At 41.1% G+C, this 18,517-nt stretch overlaps 1 protein-coding gene across 2 annotated transcripts in view; it reads left to right on the top strand.

Annotated features, from left to right (window-relative positions):
• LOC142596461 (tyrosine-protein kinase Fer-like) overlaps positions 1 to 18,517 on the top strand; it is a 187,981-nt gene that overhangs the window by 36,483 nt on the left and 132,981 nt on the right. For both annotated transcript variants that reach the window (XM_075725571.1, XM_075725572.1), the window contains exons 4-6: positions 7,990 to 8,173; positions 11,937 to 12,074; positions 13,485 to 13,604. In XM_075725571.1, the coding sequence (XP_075581686.1) occupies positions 7,990 to 8,173; positions 11,937 to 12,074; positions 13,485 to 13,604 (442 nt within the window). The remainder of the gene's footprint in view (positions 1 to 7,989; positions 8,174 to 11,936; positions 12,075 to 13,484; positions 13,605 to 18,517) is intronic.

The following is an 18,517-nucleotide window of genomic DNA, read 5'->3' as shown; positions in this document are numbered from 1 at the left end:
TGAGTCTTAGAACCCACAGGAGAAGATGCTATTTTGGGTTTCATCTTAAGTGATGTGCACTCAAGATGATGTAGAGGTATTAGTGGGACAGCCAGTATCTAATAGCAACCAGCATACAATTAGTTTCAACATTGTAGTCATAGAGGACAAACCAATAAATCCATCATACAGAAACTCAATTTCAAGAAAGGGAGTTAAGTAAGCTTGAGGCAGATAATTCTTTAAAAACAAAACAAAGGGAAAAAAGCAGAAAACTAAAAACAAATACCCAAAAGAAAAACATAAAAAGATTAATTAATAAACCAAGCAATCTGAAGGCTTTTCAGAAATACTGTATTAGAAGGCCAGGTAAGCTGCGTGCTGTAATTCAAAAAGAAAAAGTGATCAAAAAAACATGCCATAGTTCTATAAAAAGTAAGGAAGCCAGCATAGACAGAAGGCTGGCATTTAAGAAAATAAAGGAAAACAGGAAAATGCATACAACATGGTAGGTAAACAGGAGATTAAGAGGGTTTAAGAATTTGAAGAGCATCTTGTAAAGGATGCTTGAGCTGATAGTAGGAAGTTCTTTAAACAAATCAAATGTAGGAAGCCAGTGAGAAAACTTGTAGGTTTTCTTGAAGAGAAAGGTATAAGGGGACACTCAGGGATGACTAAGCCAAGGCAGCACAGCTCAGTCTATTCTTTGCATCAGCTTTTCCTGCTGAAGATGTTGGGGAGGTTGCCTACCTGATGCATTATTTGTAGCAGGAAATCTGAAGGAACTAGCTCAATATAAGGATAATATGGGGAACCATTGGACCAGATATATAGTGATTAATTGTTAATAAGTCACCGGCACCAGATGGCCTTCACCTGGGAGCTCTGAAGGAGCTCAGATATCAAATTATTGAACTGCTGGTTAAGGTGTGTAACCTACCACTGTGCCAGGGGCCTGCTGGATTATCAAGGGTCTAGAAGAGATCCTGGGAGCTACAGAGATGATTCTGACTTCCATCCTTGGCAAGACTGTAGAGCCTACAATAAATAAGATTTCTGAGGTTGTGAATAAACATGGTCTGTTAGGAAAGCGTCAGCATTATTTCTGTAAAGACATTTGCTAACTTGATGGAGTTCTAGGAAGATGTCAATAAGCATGTGGATAAAAAGGTTTCAGTGAACAAAATATATATTTTTTTTCGAAGAGCCTTTGATAAGGCTCTTTGCCAAAGGCTATTAAAACAAATAACTTGCCATAGGATGGGAGGAAAGGCCTTATAGATAGATGGTCAAAGGGTAGGGCTTAACAGTATTTTTTTCAGAATGGAACACACTCAGTGACTAATGGAATTAGTGCCGTGACTGGCTTTTATTCAACATTTTCATCAGTGACTTAGCAAGGGAGTTAATGACCTGATGAACGCAGAACTGTTATTCTCCAAATCTTGCAATACTAGAACTAGGTGGCACTAGTTGAAACCACCAGGAGACTGTTTTAAAACAGATAAAAGGAAAGTGCTGTGCAAAGAGGCAGTGAACTTCTGGAATTTGCTGTTGCAGGAAGTTGTGGAGGCAGACAGGTATCAACAGATTCAAAAATGGATTAAACATATTCATGGAAAACTGGTTCAGAAGACATAATACAGGGAATAAGCAGGGATATATCCTCTATCATCCCTTATCCAGTGACAATGGATGATGGGAAAATGCAAGGGAAAAAGGCCACAAATAGCAGCCAGTTTTGCATGCTGTGGTGGGTTAACCTTGGCTGGATGCCAGGTGCCCACCAAGCTGCTCTATCACTCCCCATCCTCAGCTGGACAGAGAACAAAGATATGATGAAAGGCTCATGGGTCGAAATAAGGACAGGGAGATCACTCAGCAATTACCGTCATGGGCAAAACAGACTCGACTCAGGGAAATTAATTTAATTTATAGAATAGAATAGTTCAATTGGAAGGGACCTACAACGATCATCTAGTCCAATTGCCTGACCACTTCAAGGCTGACCAAAAGTTAAAGCATGTTGTTAAGGGCATTGTGCAAATGCCTCTTAAACGCTGACAGGATTGGGGCATCGACCACCTCTCTAGGAATCCTATTCCAGTGTTTGACCACCCTCTGGGTAAAGAAATGCTTCCTAATGTCAAGCCTGAACCTCCCCTGGTGCAGCTTTGAACCATTCCCACACATCCTATCGCTGGATACCAGGGAGAAGAGATCAGCACCTCCCTCTCCACTTCCCCTCCTCAGGAAGCTGTAGAGAGCAATGAGGTCGCTGCTCAGCCTCCTTTTCTCCAAACTAGACAAGCCCAAAGTCTTTAGCCGCTCCTCATAGGACATACCTTCCAGTCCTTTCACCAGCTTTGTTGCCCTCCTCTGGACGCATTCAAGGACCTTCACATCCTTCTTAAATTGTGGGGCCCAGAACTGCACACAGTACTCAAGGTGAGGCCGCACCAACGCTGAATACAGCAGGATAATCACCTCTTTTGACCGTTTGGTTATACTGTGTTTAATGCACCCCAGGATGAGGCTGCCAGGGCACACTGCTGACTCCTATTGAGTCTGCTGTCAACCAGCACCCCCAGATCCCTTTCTGCAGGGCTGCTCTCCAGCCACTCCTCTCCCAATTTATACTGCTGTCCAGCGTTACTCCGTCCCAGGTGCAGAATCCGGCATTTGGACTTGTTAAATTTCATGCCACTGATGATTGCCCAATGCTCCAATCTATCTAGATCCCTCTGCAAGGCCTCTTGTCCCTCAAGAGAGTCAACAGCACCTCAAACTTGCTAATGGTGCATTCAACTCCTACATCCAGATCGTTAATAAATATATTGAACAGAACTGGCCCTAGAATTGAGCCCTGAGGAATACTGCTAGTGACTGGTCGCCAGCCACATGTAGCCCCATTCACTACAACCCTTTGAGCTCTGCCATTCAGCCAGTTCTTCACCCAGTGCCCTGTGAACCTGCTCATCCCACAGTTGGATAACTTGTCCAGAAGGATGCTGTGAGGGACAGTATCAAAAGCCTTACTGAAATCCAGAAAAACTACATCCACTGCCTTCCCTTCATCCACTAGGCAGGAGACCTTATCGTAAAAGGATTTTAAATTAGTTAGACAGGACTTTCCCTTTGTGAACTCATGTTGACTGTGCCTCATGATTGCATTGTTCTTTAAATGCCTTTCAATAGCACCAAATATGATCTTCTCCATAATTTGTCCAGGTACTGAGGTTAGACTATCAGGTCTGTAGTTTCCTGGGTCTTCCCTCATGCCCTTCTTATAAACTGGAATAACATTGGCTAGCTTCCAGTTAGTGAGGACCTCCCCAGACTCCCAAGACCTGCCATAACATCTGCTAGCTCCTTCAGTACTCTGGGATGAATCCCATCAGGCCCCATGGACTTGTGAACATTCAGCTGATACAGCTGGTCCCTTACAATTTCCATGTCCACAAATGGAAAGTCACTGTTCCCACAATCATGGCCCTCTGACTCAGGGGACCGGGCAGCCCAAGGTTTATCAGTATTATTAAAGACTGAGGCAAAAACCTCATCGAATGCCTCTGCTTTTTCTTCATCCTTATTAGTCAGATGACCATCTTCAACAAGTATCGGTCCAATGTTTTCTTTAGATCTCTTCTTGCTATTAACATACTTAAAAAAGCCCTTGTTGTCTGAAACAACACTGGCCAGTTTCAACTCGAATTGAGCTTTGGACTTTCATGTTTTCTCCCTGCATAAACAAACCATGGCTCTGTACACTTCCTGCGAAGCCTGACCTCACTTCCAGAGATTGTATAATTTATTTTTCCTCTTGAGCTCCACGAGGCGTTCCCTGTTCAGCCAAGCTGGTCTTCTGCCCTGCTTGTTTGACTTATGACACACAGGAATTGCCTGCTCCTGTGCTTCTAAAAGGTGGTTCTTAAAGACTGACCAGCACTCATGGACTCCTAAGCCCTCAAAAGCAGATTCCCAGGGTACTCTGCTAAGTAGCTCCCTGAACAGCTTAAAGTTTGCTCTCTTGAAGTCCAGGGTAGCAACTCTGCTGTCCTTTTTTCTCATTACACTGAAAATTTTAAACTCAACCATTTTGTGATCGCTGTGGCCAAGACAGCCACCTCCCATCACATCTCCCACGAGTCCTTCTCTATTTACAAATAGCAAGTCTAGGAGGGCATCTTTCCTAGTTGGCTCACTGAGTACTTGTGACAAGAAGTTATCTCCCACAAACTTCAGGAATTTCCAAGACCTGTTCGTCACAGCAGTATGGTATTCCCAGTTGATGTCTGGGAGTTGGAATCTCCCATAAGGACAAGGGCTACTGATCCTGAAATTTCTCCTAATTGCCTATAGAATAACTCATCAGTGCTTACATCCTGGCTGGGTGATCGGTAGTAGACACCCACATCTCCTTTGTTTTCCATCTCCCTAATCCTCACCCAGAGGCTCTCCACCACATCATCACTAACTGTAAGGGCCGTGCAATCAAACCTCTCCCTTACATACAGTGCGACACCTCCACCTCGCCTGCCCTGCCTATCCCTTCCGAACAGCCTGTAGCCCTCCATCCCAGCACTCCAGTCGTGGGACTCATTCCACCAAGTCTCACTAATACCAATGATATCATAGCTCTGGGAGCTGACCAACGCTTCCAGTTCATCCTGTTTGTTTCTTATACTGCGTGCGTTGGTGTACAAGTATTTCAGATATGCTTCTGAGCCCTCCGTGCTCCCAGGAGCAGTGTAAATGTTCCTACTAGGATTGCCACCCTCAGGCGATGCCATGACAAGCCTTGGCTTACCTACTGCAATCCTGTTGGTATCCCCTTCCCCCATCAATTCTAGTTTAATCAATTCTAGGTCCTCCTTTCTTCCATTTTTAAAAGGGAAGAAAGGAGGACCCTGGGAACTACCAACCTGTCAGCCTCACCTCTGTGCCTGGGAAGATCATGGAGCAGATCCTCCTAGAAGCTATGCTCAAGCACATGGAGGACAGGGAGGTGATTCGAGACAGCCAGCACGGATTCACCAAGGGCAAGTCCTGCCTGACCAACCTAGTGGCTTTCTATGAAGGAGTGACTGCATCAGTGGACAAGGGAAAAGCAATGGATGTCATCTACTTGGACTTCTGTAAAGCGTTCGACACAGTCCCCCACAACATCCTTCTCTCTAAATTGGGGAGATATGGGTTTGATGGGTGGACTGTTCGATGGATAAGGAATTGGCTGGATGGTCGCATCCAGAGGGTCGTGGTCAATGGCTCGATGTCCACATGGAGACCGGTGACAAGTGGAGTCCCTCAGGGGTCTGTACTGAGACCGGTGCTGTTTAACATCTTCATCAATGACCGACAGTCAGAGCAACCTGATCTAGTTAAAGCTGTCCCTGCTCACTGCAGGGGGGTTGGGCTAGATGACATCTAAAGGTCCCTTCCAACCCAAAGCATTCTATGATTCTATGATTTAAAGTGCTCTTGATCAGCCCTGCCAGCTTATGCCCAAATTACCATTTTCCCCATGAAGACAGGTGGATCCCGTCAGGCCCCAGCATACCTTGTCTCTTGAAGGCTCTTCCATGTTTTAAAAACCCAAAGTTTTGGTGGAGGCACCGGTCCTGGAGCCAGGTATTGATATCCTGGGCTCGCCTGTTTCTTCCAAGGTCTCCCCCCATTACTGGGAGGACTGAGGAAAATACTACCTGTGCTCCCGAATTTTTTAGCATTCTTCCCAGGGCTCTGAAGTCTCTTTTGATTGACCTCATACTTTTTGTCTCTACATCATTTGTACCCATGTGAAAGAGCAGGAATGGATAGTAGCCTGAAGGTTGAACTAGGCTCTTCAGTCTTGTGGTGACGCCCCGAATTTGGGCCCCAGGGAGGCAGCAAACTTCCCTGAAAAGAGGGTCTGGTCTGCAAACGTGTGCTTCTGTTCCGCACAGGAGGGAATCACCAATGACCATAACTCACCATTGTTTCTTCTCGGCACTGGTCTTAATGCAGGTTTTGTTGCGAGGGGTTTGGTCTCTCTGATCTTGGCAAGACTGCTTGCATAGGTTCCTCCTCTTTTTCATTATGTGCTTCATCTACTGTACCCAGGGCCTCATACCTGTTCTGTAAGGGTATCTTAGAGGGTAAGGAGAGGCTTCTCTTACCACTCCGTGCTGTAACCTTCTTCCACCCCTCCTTATCCGTTGTGACACTGCCTTCCTCCTGGCACAAAGCAGATCCAGGACCTGCCTCTGTAGTGGCCACACTGAGTTGGATTCTATGCATCATAGATGGCAGAGTATGGCTCCATTGATCAATCTCCCCCTCAGACTCTTGAATACTCCTCAGTCTGCTCACCTCCTCCTGCAGCTCAGCCACCAAGCAGAGCAGTTCATCAATCTGGTCACACCTCCCACAGGCTTGCTTGCCATCACTTTCCACCTCTAGGAATATCCCACACAGATCCCACAGCTGGAAACCTGGGTGGTCGCATGCTTGAACAGGAGCTCTGTCTGTGTGGCTGCATTGGTTCCACCAGGTGCTAGAAGCTCAGGAGAAGCAGGGGACACTGCTTTTTGCCAGGTGGTCACCATGCTGCCACGCGTCTGCCTGCGGCCACGCACCTGCCCACCAATCAAAAGTCAGAGTAGGGTAATGAGAAATAAAAACAAATCTTAAAACACCTTCCCCCACCCCTCCCTTCTTCCAGGCTCAACTTCACTCCCAATTTCTCTACCTCCCCCCCTGAGCAGCACAGAGGGAACAGGGAATGGGGGTTGGGGTCAGTTCATCACACGTTGTCTCTGACGCTTCTTCCTCCTCAAGGGGAGGACCCCTCACACTCTTCCCCTGCTCCAGCGTGGGGTCCCACCCATGGGAGACAGTCCTCCAGAAACTTCTCCAACATGGGTCCTTCCCACGGGCTGCAGTTCTTCACAAACTGCTCCAGCATGAGTCCTTTCCACGGGGTGTAGTCCTTCAGGAATGGACTGCTCCAGCGTGGGTCCCCCACAGGGTCACAGGTCCTGCCAGGAACCTGCTCCAGTGCAGGATTCACATGGGGTCACAGCCTCCTTTGGGCGCATCCACCTGCTCTGGCATGGGGTTCTCCACGGGCTGCAGGTGGATATCTGCTCCTCTGTGGACCTCCATGGGCTGCAGGGGGACAGCCTGTCTCACCATGGTCTTCACCACAGGCTGGAGGGGAATCTCTTCTCTGGTGCCTGGAGCACCTCCTCCTCCTTCTTCTTCACTGACCTTGGTGTCTGCATAGTTGTTTCTCTCACATTTTCTCACTCCTCTCTCTCCCGGCTGCTGTTCCACAGCAGTTTTTCCCCCTTCTTAAATATGTTATCACAGAGGCGCTACCACTATCACTGATTGGCTCAGCCTTGGCCAGCGGCGGGTCCCTCTTGGAGCTGGCTGGCATTGACTTTATTGGACACAGGGGAAGCTTCTGGCATCTTTTCAGAGAAGCCACCCTGTAGCCCCCCCGCTAACAAAACCTTGCCATGTAAACCCAATACACATGCTTTCCCTAAAAGCAGTTCCTGCTATCACTGCTGGAGACTGAGTGCTGTTCTAAATGGATCATGGGTCTAACCTAGTAGAGATTTCTTATTTTCTTCATTTAAAAATGTTTGTTTACTCTGAGAGAAATGAAAGATTAGCATTTGTGATAGTCATGTGTTTGAGTCGTTTTTATTTCATTCTTCATAGTTATATTATTTTTATACTTATGCAGATAATGGTTTTCATATACTTTCAGATAAAGTATTCTCACATTTCTGCTCAAAGAAAATGCAGCATTTTTTTCTTAGTCTTGAATAAGAACACTAAGACATTTGGTCTTACTAGTGACCTGAGAATTGTCAAAATTTTTCTTCTTCAGAGAAATAGCTTAGACGTATTATTGTGGAACAAAGTGCAATCTATTAGATTTATGTCAACCACAAGTATTGATGTTTGTATACTTTAAAATCATCATATGCATTTTCTGTTTTTCTTTCTTCTCAGGAAAGGAGACTGAGAAAGCCAAAGATCGGTGTGATAAAGCCACTATGAAACTTCATATGTTGCATAATCAATATGTATTGGCACTGAAAGGAGCACAGTTACATCAGCACCAATATTACGACACTACACTTCCTCTGTTACTTGATTCACTACAGAAGATGGAAGAAGAAATGATTAAAGCCCTGTAAGCTGTATTTTCTTATATATGTCTAATTTCCACATTTTTTGTGTAATATCCTAATTAATTCATAGTATTATTAGAAAATAATAAACCTTCATCAATTATTTGTATATCAAGGAGTAATGAAAAAGCTGGTTTCATCTTTCCATTGACAACAATTGTGCATAGAGAAGTCTATTCAAATAAATGCAGATAGTTTTAAGGGGTTACTTAAGCATTTTCATGATAGACTCTCTTCTCATAAAACTTTTAAAATCTTAGAGATTAACTGCAGTGTTTATAGTTAAGCTCATGCTTTATCCTTTCCTTCAGCTGGAATACTATGGCAAGTTAACATGCTTTAACTTGGTCAGCCCTGAATTGGTCAGGCAATTGGACTAGATGATCGTTGTAGGTCCCTTCCAACTGAAATAGTCCTATCCCATCCTATGTTAGTTGCCTCTCCAGTAGCCTTATTTTTATGAAATTCTGCTGGGAACCAATTTGGTTTAAAATGGCCAACAGTCTTGAAAGTCATTTGGGAGGAGGTCCAGACAGATGCATGGTTACTCATGTGTGTGCAAATAGCAGGATCATATAAACCTAATCTCATTGTAAGGAATCCAGCCTTAAAAATACAATTACCTTTTTCTGAAAGATCATTCTCCACATCACTGATGAAGATGTGCAAACTGATATCTCAGAGAATTGTCAATGAGGACTCTAAGCTATCTTTTCTGATTTGTAACCACCATGCTGCCTCTTTGACTTTCCTGAAGAATATGAGTTGGTTTGGGAGACTGTTCTGTAGGTCTTTCTCATTCTGAGGACCGCAATTAAAAAATAATGCTTGTAAATCACTTACTCTAAAAGAAAAAGTAGTTACCTCTTTTTGTAAGTATTGTTCATTTAGATGAGAGGCACTCTTCTGTATCTCATTTTCTTACCTTTTCCGAAGTTTACATTCGGCTTGACTTCAGCACATAGGAAGTGAAAGAGAGTTGGGGGTTTCATGCTTTATTTGCTTAGGTTATGTGGCCAATATTAACTGCCTCATGAAGTATCATAGCTCCCTTTGATTCTGGTGCAGGTATGTAAATGAAATAGACCTCTATAGTAGTGTCTGCACAGTCCTTTTAATCTTAATTTTGTACGTATGTCGCAAATATGATTTTTTACACGGCTTTGGTTAGCAGCAATTTAAGATTTATTAATATTTTTGAGATAGATCACAGTATTAGGTTGTATAATTCTTAACAACACTTAGGCATCAGCCAATTTGAAACAGTGATTTGATGGAATTTGTTATAATCAAGACAGCGTCCTCGTTAAAGTTTCAAGAATGGCAAGGTTCACTCTATTACTTATATGGAAGAAGTACACAAAGGAGAATTCAGCTACACAGAGGGATCGTGGGTGCAGGGGATAAGGGGGACCCTCCCATTGAGTCACGAGATTCAGAATAGACCCCCTTGCTTTCTAAACTCCTTTCAGAGAGGAATCTAGGTGCGGCTAGGTCCAATCTTAGTCTCAGACTTGGTCAACGGTTTATGTGAGTAGGGATAGTATATATGGACACATACGTAGCCAAATTGCGCGCGCACACACACACACACCCCCCGAGGTTAACCTGTGATCAAAATTTCCCTTTTCGTGAGTTTCGTGAATTACTCACTGTTATGTGCCGGCATTCATCAACGGACGGTCGGTGAACCTCATGAAGTCAGCTCTTTGAGTCCTCGCGAAATCAATGCACAATCCTTTAATCCTCGTGAAATCTACGGACAATCCTTCTTTCCTCACGAAATCTATGGACAATTCTTCAATCCTCACGGAATCTACCCTGCGAGGCGTCACAGCTCAGGGGGATATACTGAGTCACAGAGCCTGCTGCGGTCCTGGAGAGCTCAAAGAGGTCTCCCTCTTGGATCACTATTTATAGGATCTCGCCCTCTTGGATCACTATTTATAGGATCTCGAGATGATTGGCTTTAGTCAGTAATTTACATTCTGGCCACAATTTTGTGCTGAGTGGTCCTGATGTTCTATTCAGGCAGTAGATAGCCCAGGTGTGGACAGAGATTGCCTGACGCCCAAGTCGTTATGACCAAGATAACAACACAACAGGGCTTTTCCTGAGGTGATAGGCTTACACCAAGATCTCAGGGTGGTCCTGATGTACCATTCAGGCAGCAGATAGCCCAGGTGTGGACAGAGATTGCTTGACGCCCAAGTCGTTATGATCAAGATAACAACACAATAGGGCTTTTCCTGGGATCTCAGAATGGCCGGGGGGGGGGGGGGGGGGGGGGGCGGGGGCTGTACCACCACAATGTAAAATCACAGCAAGAGACTTCAGTTAAATTTGTGTGCTGTAATTAATGTGATTTTTCATAATTGTGAATTATTATAATTCACTGAAGGGTTTTATCATTGAACAAGAACCTATTGAACCCAATTTCCTTCATCATCTTTGAAATAAAAATATTCTTGTCACTGAATAAACATTTTCAATGAGATCTGAATTTATTGGAAAATAACTGCTGTCTAATATCTTTGGGCTTACTTCTACAAAAGGAGATGGTGATTTCAAGTGTAGGGGTTGGTGTGGCTATCTGTGTGAAATATACTTCGTTAATCTTGGTTTTGCAAATCAATTAGTTTGGTAAACTTGAAATGTATATTAACATCACTAATTATTTTTTTTTAGTAATTAACATAGATTCCATTTCTCTTAGATCTCACATTGCTGTAGTTGATATTAATGAATTCTCTTGTCTGTTTTCTCCTTAGAAAATGTACTGAAGAATTACAAGCAAATAATGTTTTTTATAAAATAAACATAACTTGAGATCTTATCCAGGAAAAATCTGCTGATATTTTTTTTTCCTGCACATTCCTCTGGGTTGGTCAAAATTCATCAGTATTTAAAAAGAAACCTCACCATTCTTCAGAACCTGGCAAGCCAAGAAGTTTGTCAAAAATAAAAATGAAATAGGAAATTATTATGAAAGGCTATTTATGGAAAGCTAAAACTTAGAGTAGGAAGGTATTCTGGGGAAATATCACTGGATGGTATTAAATGTAGTGGTAACATATCACTTAGTCTTTTCTTTTACCATTCCCTAATCACTTGCTTTTGCCCACTGTTTGGGCAGGTCATTAGACTAGATGGCTCGTGCTTTCTCATGTCAACTTTTTGTTTGATTTTGTTTCTTCTTGTAAATATATGCGAACTTGTGATTTATGCTTATTTTTGCCCTAATGACCAAATAATAAAATGAAGATATGAAAGAGAACAGTTAAAGCAATGGAGAAAGCCAGGTCTTAGAGGAATGCACACTGACTATTTTTTGACTCATTTTACTGTATATCAAAAGATATTTATTTTGTCAGTCAAGGGAACATGAAAAGCTTCAGTATAAATGATAACTAGCATAAGTTTTCTGGTCATAAAGAAGGGTGTCATCAATGAGCTGTATACATTCCTTTTCCCTGTAATCTCTACAGCTTTAGTTTAGCTACACTATATGTAGATGTACTGTAATTAGTATAAGGAGCATGGTCTTGGAGACTTCTCTACTCATAGCCAATCTGTAAAGAAGAGGTCACAATTGATCTGTTATTTCTTTGAGTAATATATGGTCTTTTTTTTTTTCCCTCCCTTTTTAGCCAGTTGAAACAAGAGTTTGTAGTAACAGAAAACTGAAAGTTTGAAGCATCGTCAATGCCATCTATAACTTCAGTGCCATGTTATACACTATAGTGTTTTTTTTTTTCTCTCTAGAAAAGGAATCTTGGATGAATATAGCCAGATCACCAGTCTTGTAACAGAAGAGATTGCGAATATCCATAAAGAGATCCAGACCTCCGTTGAACGGATAGACCCTAACTCTGAGTATAATGACTTCATAGATACTTATAGGTATAACTTTTCATCTTGGTGTACACATTCATGTTTCTTCTCGAGGAAAAACTTGTATTAAACTACAACACTGCTAAAGCAATCAGAGTTGTATTTGTTCCTGTTTGGTTCCTTTTAAATAGTTATTTGTAAAGCATTATCCTAATTTAAAAAGCTGTTCCACTTGCATGTACAGAAAGTTGTCTGAATGTCAGGTTTTTAATCTGACTGTTTCTTCAACCATCCATCTCTTTGGCTGTCTCTAGAAAAACAGAATTCCAATTACTGTTATCACATGTGAAGAGCCATAACTTTGGTACTGGCAGCAGACTATACATAGAATCATAGAATCATTTAGGTTGGAAAAGACCTTTAAGATCATCCAGTCCAACTGTAAACCTAACACTGCCAAGTCCACCACTAAACCATGTCCCTAAGCACCAACCACATCTACACGTCTTTTAAATACTTCCTGGGATGGTGACTCAACCAATTCCCTGGGCGGCCTGTTCCAATGCTTGATAACCCTTTCAGTGAAGAAATTTTTCCTAATATCCAATCTAAACCTCCCCTGGTGCAACTTGAGGCCATTTCCTCTCGTCCTATCACTTGTTACTTGGGAGAAGAGACCAACACCCACCTCACTACAACCTCCTTTCAGGTAGTTGTAGAGAGCAATAACGTGTCCCCTCAGCCTCCTTTTTTCCAGACTAAACAACCCCAGTTCCTTCAGCCGCTTCTCATAAGACTTGTTCTCTAGACCCTTCACCAGCTTCGTTGCTCTTCTTTGGACACATGACAACCCAGATTCAGCGTGAGCTAATTTAGTGTGTATTTGGATGCATTTTGCATCTTGGGCTAAGTTAAGTTTCTCTGCTATATTTCTCTCATTGCCCATATTCAAGATAGTTTAAAGTGAACTCTAGGTACTCCTGTATACACTGCAGTTATTGCAAAGTAAGTAGTGCCTGAAACAACAAAATATGCAGGTAATGCAAGGAAGTTTTTAATTTAAAAAACAAACTTTATTTGCTGCTTATTGAACTGATATTGCATATTGGTACATAAGTGGATAGTCCTAAGACTTCTTGCATTATCCTTTGTTATTAATGTGCAAATTGATAATTGTCATGTGGAGATTTATAGCTGGATCAGCTAAGAGCGGATCCATGCAAATAGATACCCCCTGAAAACCTTGATTATGTTGTGATCTTAATTCAAAGAATTATATTCTGTTTTGTTCTCTGGTATGTTTTTAAGAGTGTGTCCTTTATTTAAAGGAAAAAGAATATATATCCTATTGGTTTTACTTTTATTTCATATGTAATTTTAACTATATTCTAGTTATTAGTAATTCAAACCAATTTCCTTTATGATCTACTTAAAGATGCATGTTACTTTTGCAAATATAACTTTTATTTGCTAAATTAGGTCATCAGAAGTTGTTGAACAAGCAATAGAGTTTGATACGTCTTTACTAGAAGAAAATGAAAACCTTCAAGCTAATGAGATCATGTGGAATAATCTAACAGCAGAAAGTTTACAAGTCACGTAAGTTTTCTTTAAAAACTTCAATCCTTTAGAAATTCTGTCATACATGATGTCTAGGCTCAATCAGCTCATTGCATAGCTGTGTCTTGACTTTTAAGGTCCAGTTTCTGAAGTAATATTTTTAAGCTATAGACTCTTGCCCATTGCACTTTTTATTGTTCCTTTGCACAAAATACTCCCCCCCAACCCAAAAAAAGCAGCACTTGCCTGAACTTTCGATCTAGTCTCTCCTCCTCCCCAGTTAATTTTTACAGTGCCCCAAATCCATCATGAATTCTCCTTGGGAACTTAATAATTTTCTCAAAGGTGCTTCCACATTCAGTATTCTAGGAAAATACTGAAATGTGTCTATGAAGCCACTGAGTATAGTGATTTAGTTAGTGATGTAAATTGCCAACCAGGAAATGTTCATAAATACATTTGTTTTACCTGTTTTGTAGGTGTTCTGCTTTTGTTTTCCAAAGAAAATTCTTATTCACTGTTATAACCTTTAATATGTATTAATTTACTAGCATAGATGTAGCTGTTGTATCACATTTCATGGAACTTTTAGCTATTCAGGGTGATAAACTACCTCTCTACATATTTTGTTAATCTATTGCATAGTTTTATCTTTTTATTAATTTCCCCAACTTTAATCAGTTGTTACTGGGGAACAAATCTCCTGCTGAGGTTATTATCTTGTCAATCTCATTTTTTGCCATAAAATGTTCTGATTCAGTCACTTTGGAAATTGCAAAAATTAATTGTATATTTAATTTTTTATTGATTATAAGCAATATAAAATGGTAAATTCAATAATTCATTGGTAGATGATGTTTTTTGTCTGTAATATATTTCAGTCTGACTTATTTGAGGTTTTTCTTTACAATGTATAACTGATCCAAATAAGAAATCAGTGTATTTTTAAAAATTTTTCTGCTTAATCAAACTATGACCTTTGTTTCATGCAGATTTTTATTAAAACCAAAATAATAGTGAGAATATATAGAAGTGAGACATTTCAAATGTAAATACATTACAGTGTGTCTTCTGTAAATTATTCTAAGCCCTATGTTTCCTCAACACTACTGAGATTCTCTGGATTTTGTTTATTCTTTTTCAAGGTCATTAGTTGTCCTCTGTTTTTCTTGTGCAATCTAATTATTTTTCATAAATTTATTCTTAAATAGGTATTGAAATAACCTCTTTTATATAATGACTCAGCTTTCTTTGTCAGATGATGACTCAGTCCCAAAACAGCTTCATCTTTCTTATGAAAAGGTCCATTAATGAATAAAGCCCCTCCTTCCTCTTTAAACATGTTTCTGTTTATAATATATTCTGCATCATTACTAAATTGAGATTATTCCTGCATGAACTATGTATATATTGTACAGCTAGCTGTACTTCAGCACAGTTACAAGGAAAAAATATATACTAAATCTCCCTTTTGAAAGGTCTTACAATTTTTATAAGATTCTACCTTCCACAGCTCAAAAATAGAAATAACTTCTTGTTTGGCTTGTCTTCCATATCCCAGTGTTTAGAAATAAGCCATCGGCATGTCTAAGCAAAACAGCTTAAACGCTGCTTTTTTAGCAAATGATTTTGATGAAACTTGTGTTTGTAAATAAGTATCTTCATATTTGCATAAATATAATTTTTTTAATACAACTTCCAGTGTGTCCTGTTACAAAGCTTATATTCATGCACTTTAAATTCTTTGATACATTTGAGAGAGAAATTTTATGGTGTGATTTTATTTTTGGAACAGGAATCAAATAGCTCTTTGAAGTGTTGCTGTATGTCCACTTTCTGGTATGGATTATATTAGGGCCTCTGAGCAAATAAGTCTGACTGTATTAGGTCAGACCAAAGACTGACCTAGCCAACGTTCTTCTCTCTGACATTAGCCCAAAGGGAAAGTCTAGGGAGGAGAACAAGAACAGGATGTGTGTGCATTCCCCAGAATGTTCTCTCAGCCTCCCATAATTTGCAGATTAGAATTTTTTTGAGCCAGAAGTAATATTTGTTTGTAATAGTCTTAGATGTATTTTTCTTTCATGAATTTGTCCAGTCAGTTTCAATATGTATAAGAATCTATTGTCCACAGTATCTTAGGTCAAGGAATTCCAAAGATTAACTTAACATTATGTGGACCTGTTACTTCCTAGTTTCATTTTATGACTCTAAGCTCTTGTTTTGGAAGGCAATACGAACAATGTACTCCTTTCCACCCCATTCATGATATTGTAAACTTTTATCATACTCCTGCTCTGTCATCTTTTTTTTCAAAGCAAACAGTCTTTAGCTTTAGTCCTTCTTTTCCCAAAACTTCTTATCTTTTATTAAGCTTGTTAACTTTCTTTGAATGTTTTCAAGGTTACTATATTGTTTTTGAGATAAATGACCAGAATTGCACAGGTAATCCAGATACATAGATTAGAGAGAGGCATATTGAGGTTTCCTATGTTCTTGTTCTGCTTAATTTTTAACAAATCCTAGAGAATCCTTCTGTTTGATTTTTCTGACCACTGTTGAGTATCAAGCCAGTGTTTTCATGGAATAGTCTGTTGTAACCCCAAGATCTCATTTCTTAGTGGTAATGGTCAGCTTAGAGCCATTCACTGTATAAAGTTTTGGATTGTTTTCCCCCTTGTATGTTTGTTTATTTTACTACACATTGAGATTAATCTTCTAAATGGCAGTCCAGTTACTGATTTTCATAAGATTCAGAAAAATCCTTTTGCATTATTCACATTCAGCCCCTTCCTTTACTACCTCAAATAACATTGTACTGTCAGCATTCTTTGTCACTTTTTAAATTGTTGTTTCATCTTGGTTATTATGAACATATTAAGCAGTGCAGATTTTTGTGGACCTCTACTACTTATCTCCTGGCACTGTAAAAACTGACTATTTATTCTTATCCTCTTTCTTCTTTTTGTAATTGTTTGTAATACAAGCAAGAACCCTTCCTCTTATGATTGCTTAGTTTTCTTTAACTGCTTTTGCTTGATATACCTTGTCAACTGCTTTTTAGATAGCTTTTACTATAGTCTTGCTTTAAAACTACTAGAAAAACATAACATGCTTGCATGAACTTATAGTGCATCGACTAGATATTCTCAAGGTCAGCGTATTACATCCTTTATTGATAGATGATGGCTTTTTAAAGATCCATTCTGTATGTTCTGAAAAAATAGGAATTTCATTGTTGATCATTACAGTTGAGATCATGGCCTTGGATCTTCAAAATACTATATCATTATGTTTCTACCTTCAGTATCTAGCAAATATAATAAATCCAGTACAGATACTGGGTTTATTTCCCAGACATTGAATGGATTAGAAGATATATGTTAATCCAGAATCAATAATTTTTGGTCAACTCGATCGTTTTTTTGAGTATATGAGAAGAATGACAACTTTACATGCATTACTGAAGGTTTTAATAAAATATATTCTAAGGATAAGTGATGACAAAACTGGCTCAGTTTTACTATTTCAAGTAAGTTTATATTTATGAATAAAGAAGATTTGACTAAGAGAGGTAGTTAAAAGTCAGTGTTTATTAGGGAACTTTTGTAAGCAATGAGAGACATGTCATGTTTCCTGATAAATATTGATGATGGGCCAATGCCTACTGAGCCGTGGTCAACACTATTCAGTACCCTAAAAAGAAAGAGAAGGTCTCTGGATCTGATGACAAAACAAGAAGCACTGTGGCTACTCAAACCCCCACCACAGCCACTGCAGCTACTCCAACCACAGCCACGGGCACTGCGGCCACTCCAACCACAGTCACAGGCACTGCAGCTACTCCAACCACAGCCACAGGCACTGCGGCTACTCAAACCCCCTCCACAGGCACTGCGGCCACTTCAACCCCAGTCACAGGCACTGCAGCTACTCCAACCACAGCCACGGGCACTGCGGCTACTCAAACCCCCTCCACAGGCACTGCGGCCACTCCAACCCCCACCACAGGAACTGCAGCCACTCCAACCCCAGTGACAGGCACCGTGGCTAAAGCAGAGAACCAACCCATGCCAGTATCAGTTGCCCCTATACAGAAGAAAAAATACATGAGGAAATCGGCTCGTTTAGTAAGGGATGAAGATGAACCAGGGCCATCACGAGAACCAGAGGAGGAAGAACCCATAAAGGAGATGGTAACCACCCGATCCCTATCCCTGAGTGAGCTGCAAGATATGCGAAAAGATTTCAGTCACCATCCAGGCGAGCCCATTGTCACCTGGCTGCTCTGATGCTGGGATAACAGGGCCAGTAGCCTGGAATTAGAGGGTAAGGAAGCCAAGCAGCTGGGATCCCTTTCTAGGGAAGGGGGCATTGACAAAGCAATTGGAAAAGGGGCAAAACCGCTCAGCCTCTGGAGGCGACTTCTGTCAAGCGTGAAGGAAAGGTATCCCTTCAAGGAGGATGTTTTATACCGCCCAGGCAAATGGACCATGGCAGAGAAAGGTATCCAGTACCTGAGGGAATTAGGCATGCTGGAGGTGATTTATAGTGACCTGAATGATGAGCAGTTACCCAAAGATCCAGATGAAGTCAGGTGCACACGACCCACATGGCGGAAGGTGGTACAGAGCGCACCAGCATCGTATGCCAACTCGTTGGCAATACTGGCCTGGAAAGATGACGAGGCACCAAAGGTGGATGAAGTGGCTGGCCGACTCCAGGAATATGAAGTAAGTATCTCTTCCTCCCTAAGGGCCTGTGTCTCGGCTGTGGAAAAACTGTGCCGAGAGTTCCAGCAACTCAGAGAGGGTATGTCCTACTCCCCACCTGTACAGAGCAGTATCTCAGCCATTAGGAGTCAACGCCCTTATGCTCAAGAGAGAGGATATAGAGGATGCACACCACGGGGCATCCTGTGGTTTTACCTGCGTGACCACGGAGAGGACATG

The sequence above is a fragment of the Pelecanus crispus genome, chromosome W (genome assembly GCF_030463565.1).
Source record: "Pelecanus crispus isolate bPelCri1 chromosome W, bPelCri1.pri, whole genome shotgun sequence".
NCBI lineage: Eukaryota > Metazoa > Chordata > Aves > Pelecaniformes > Pelecanidae > Pelecanus > Pelecanus crispus.
The sequence above is the reverse complement of the archived record's forward strand: the minus strand, read 5'-3'. Positions and strand labels throughout refer to the sequence as shown.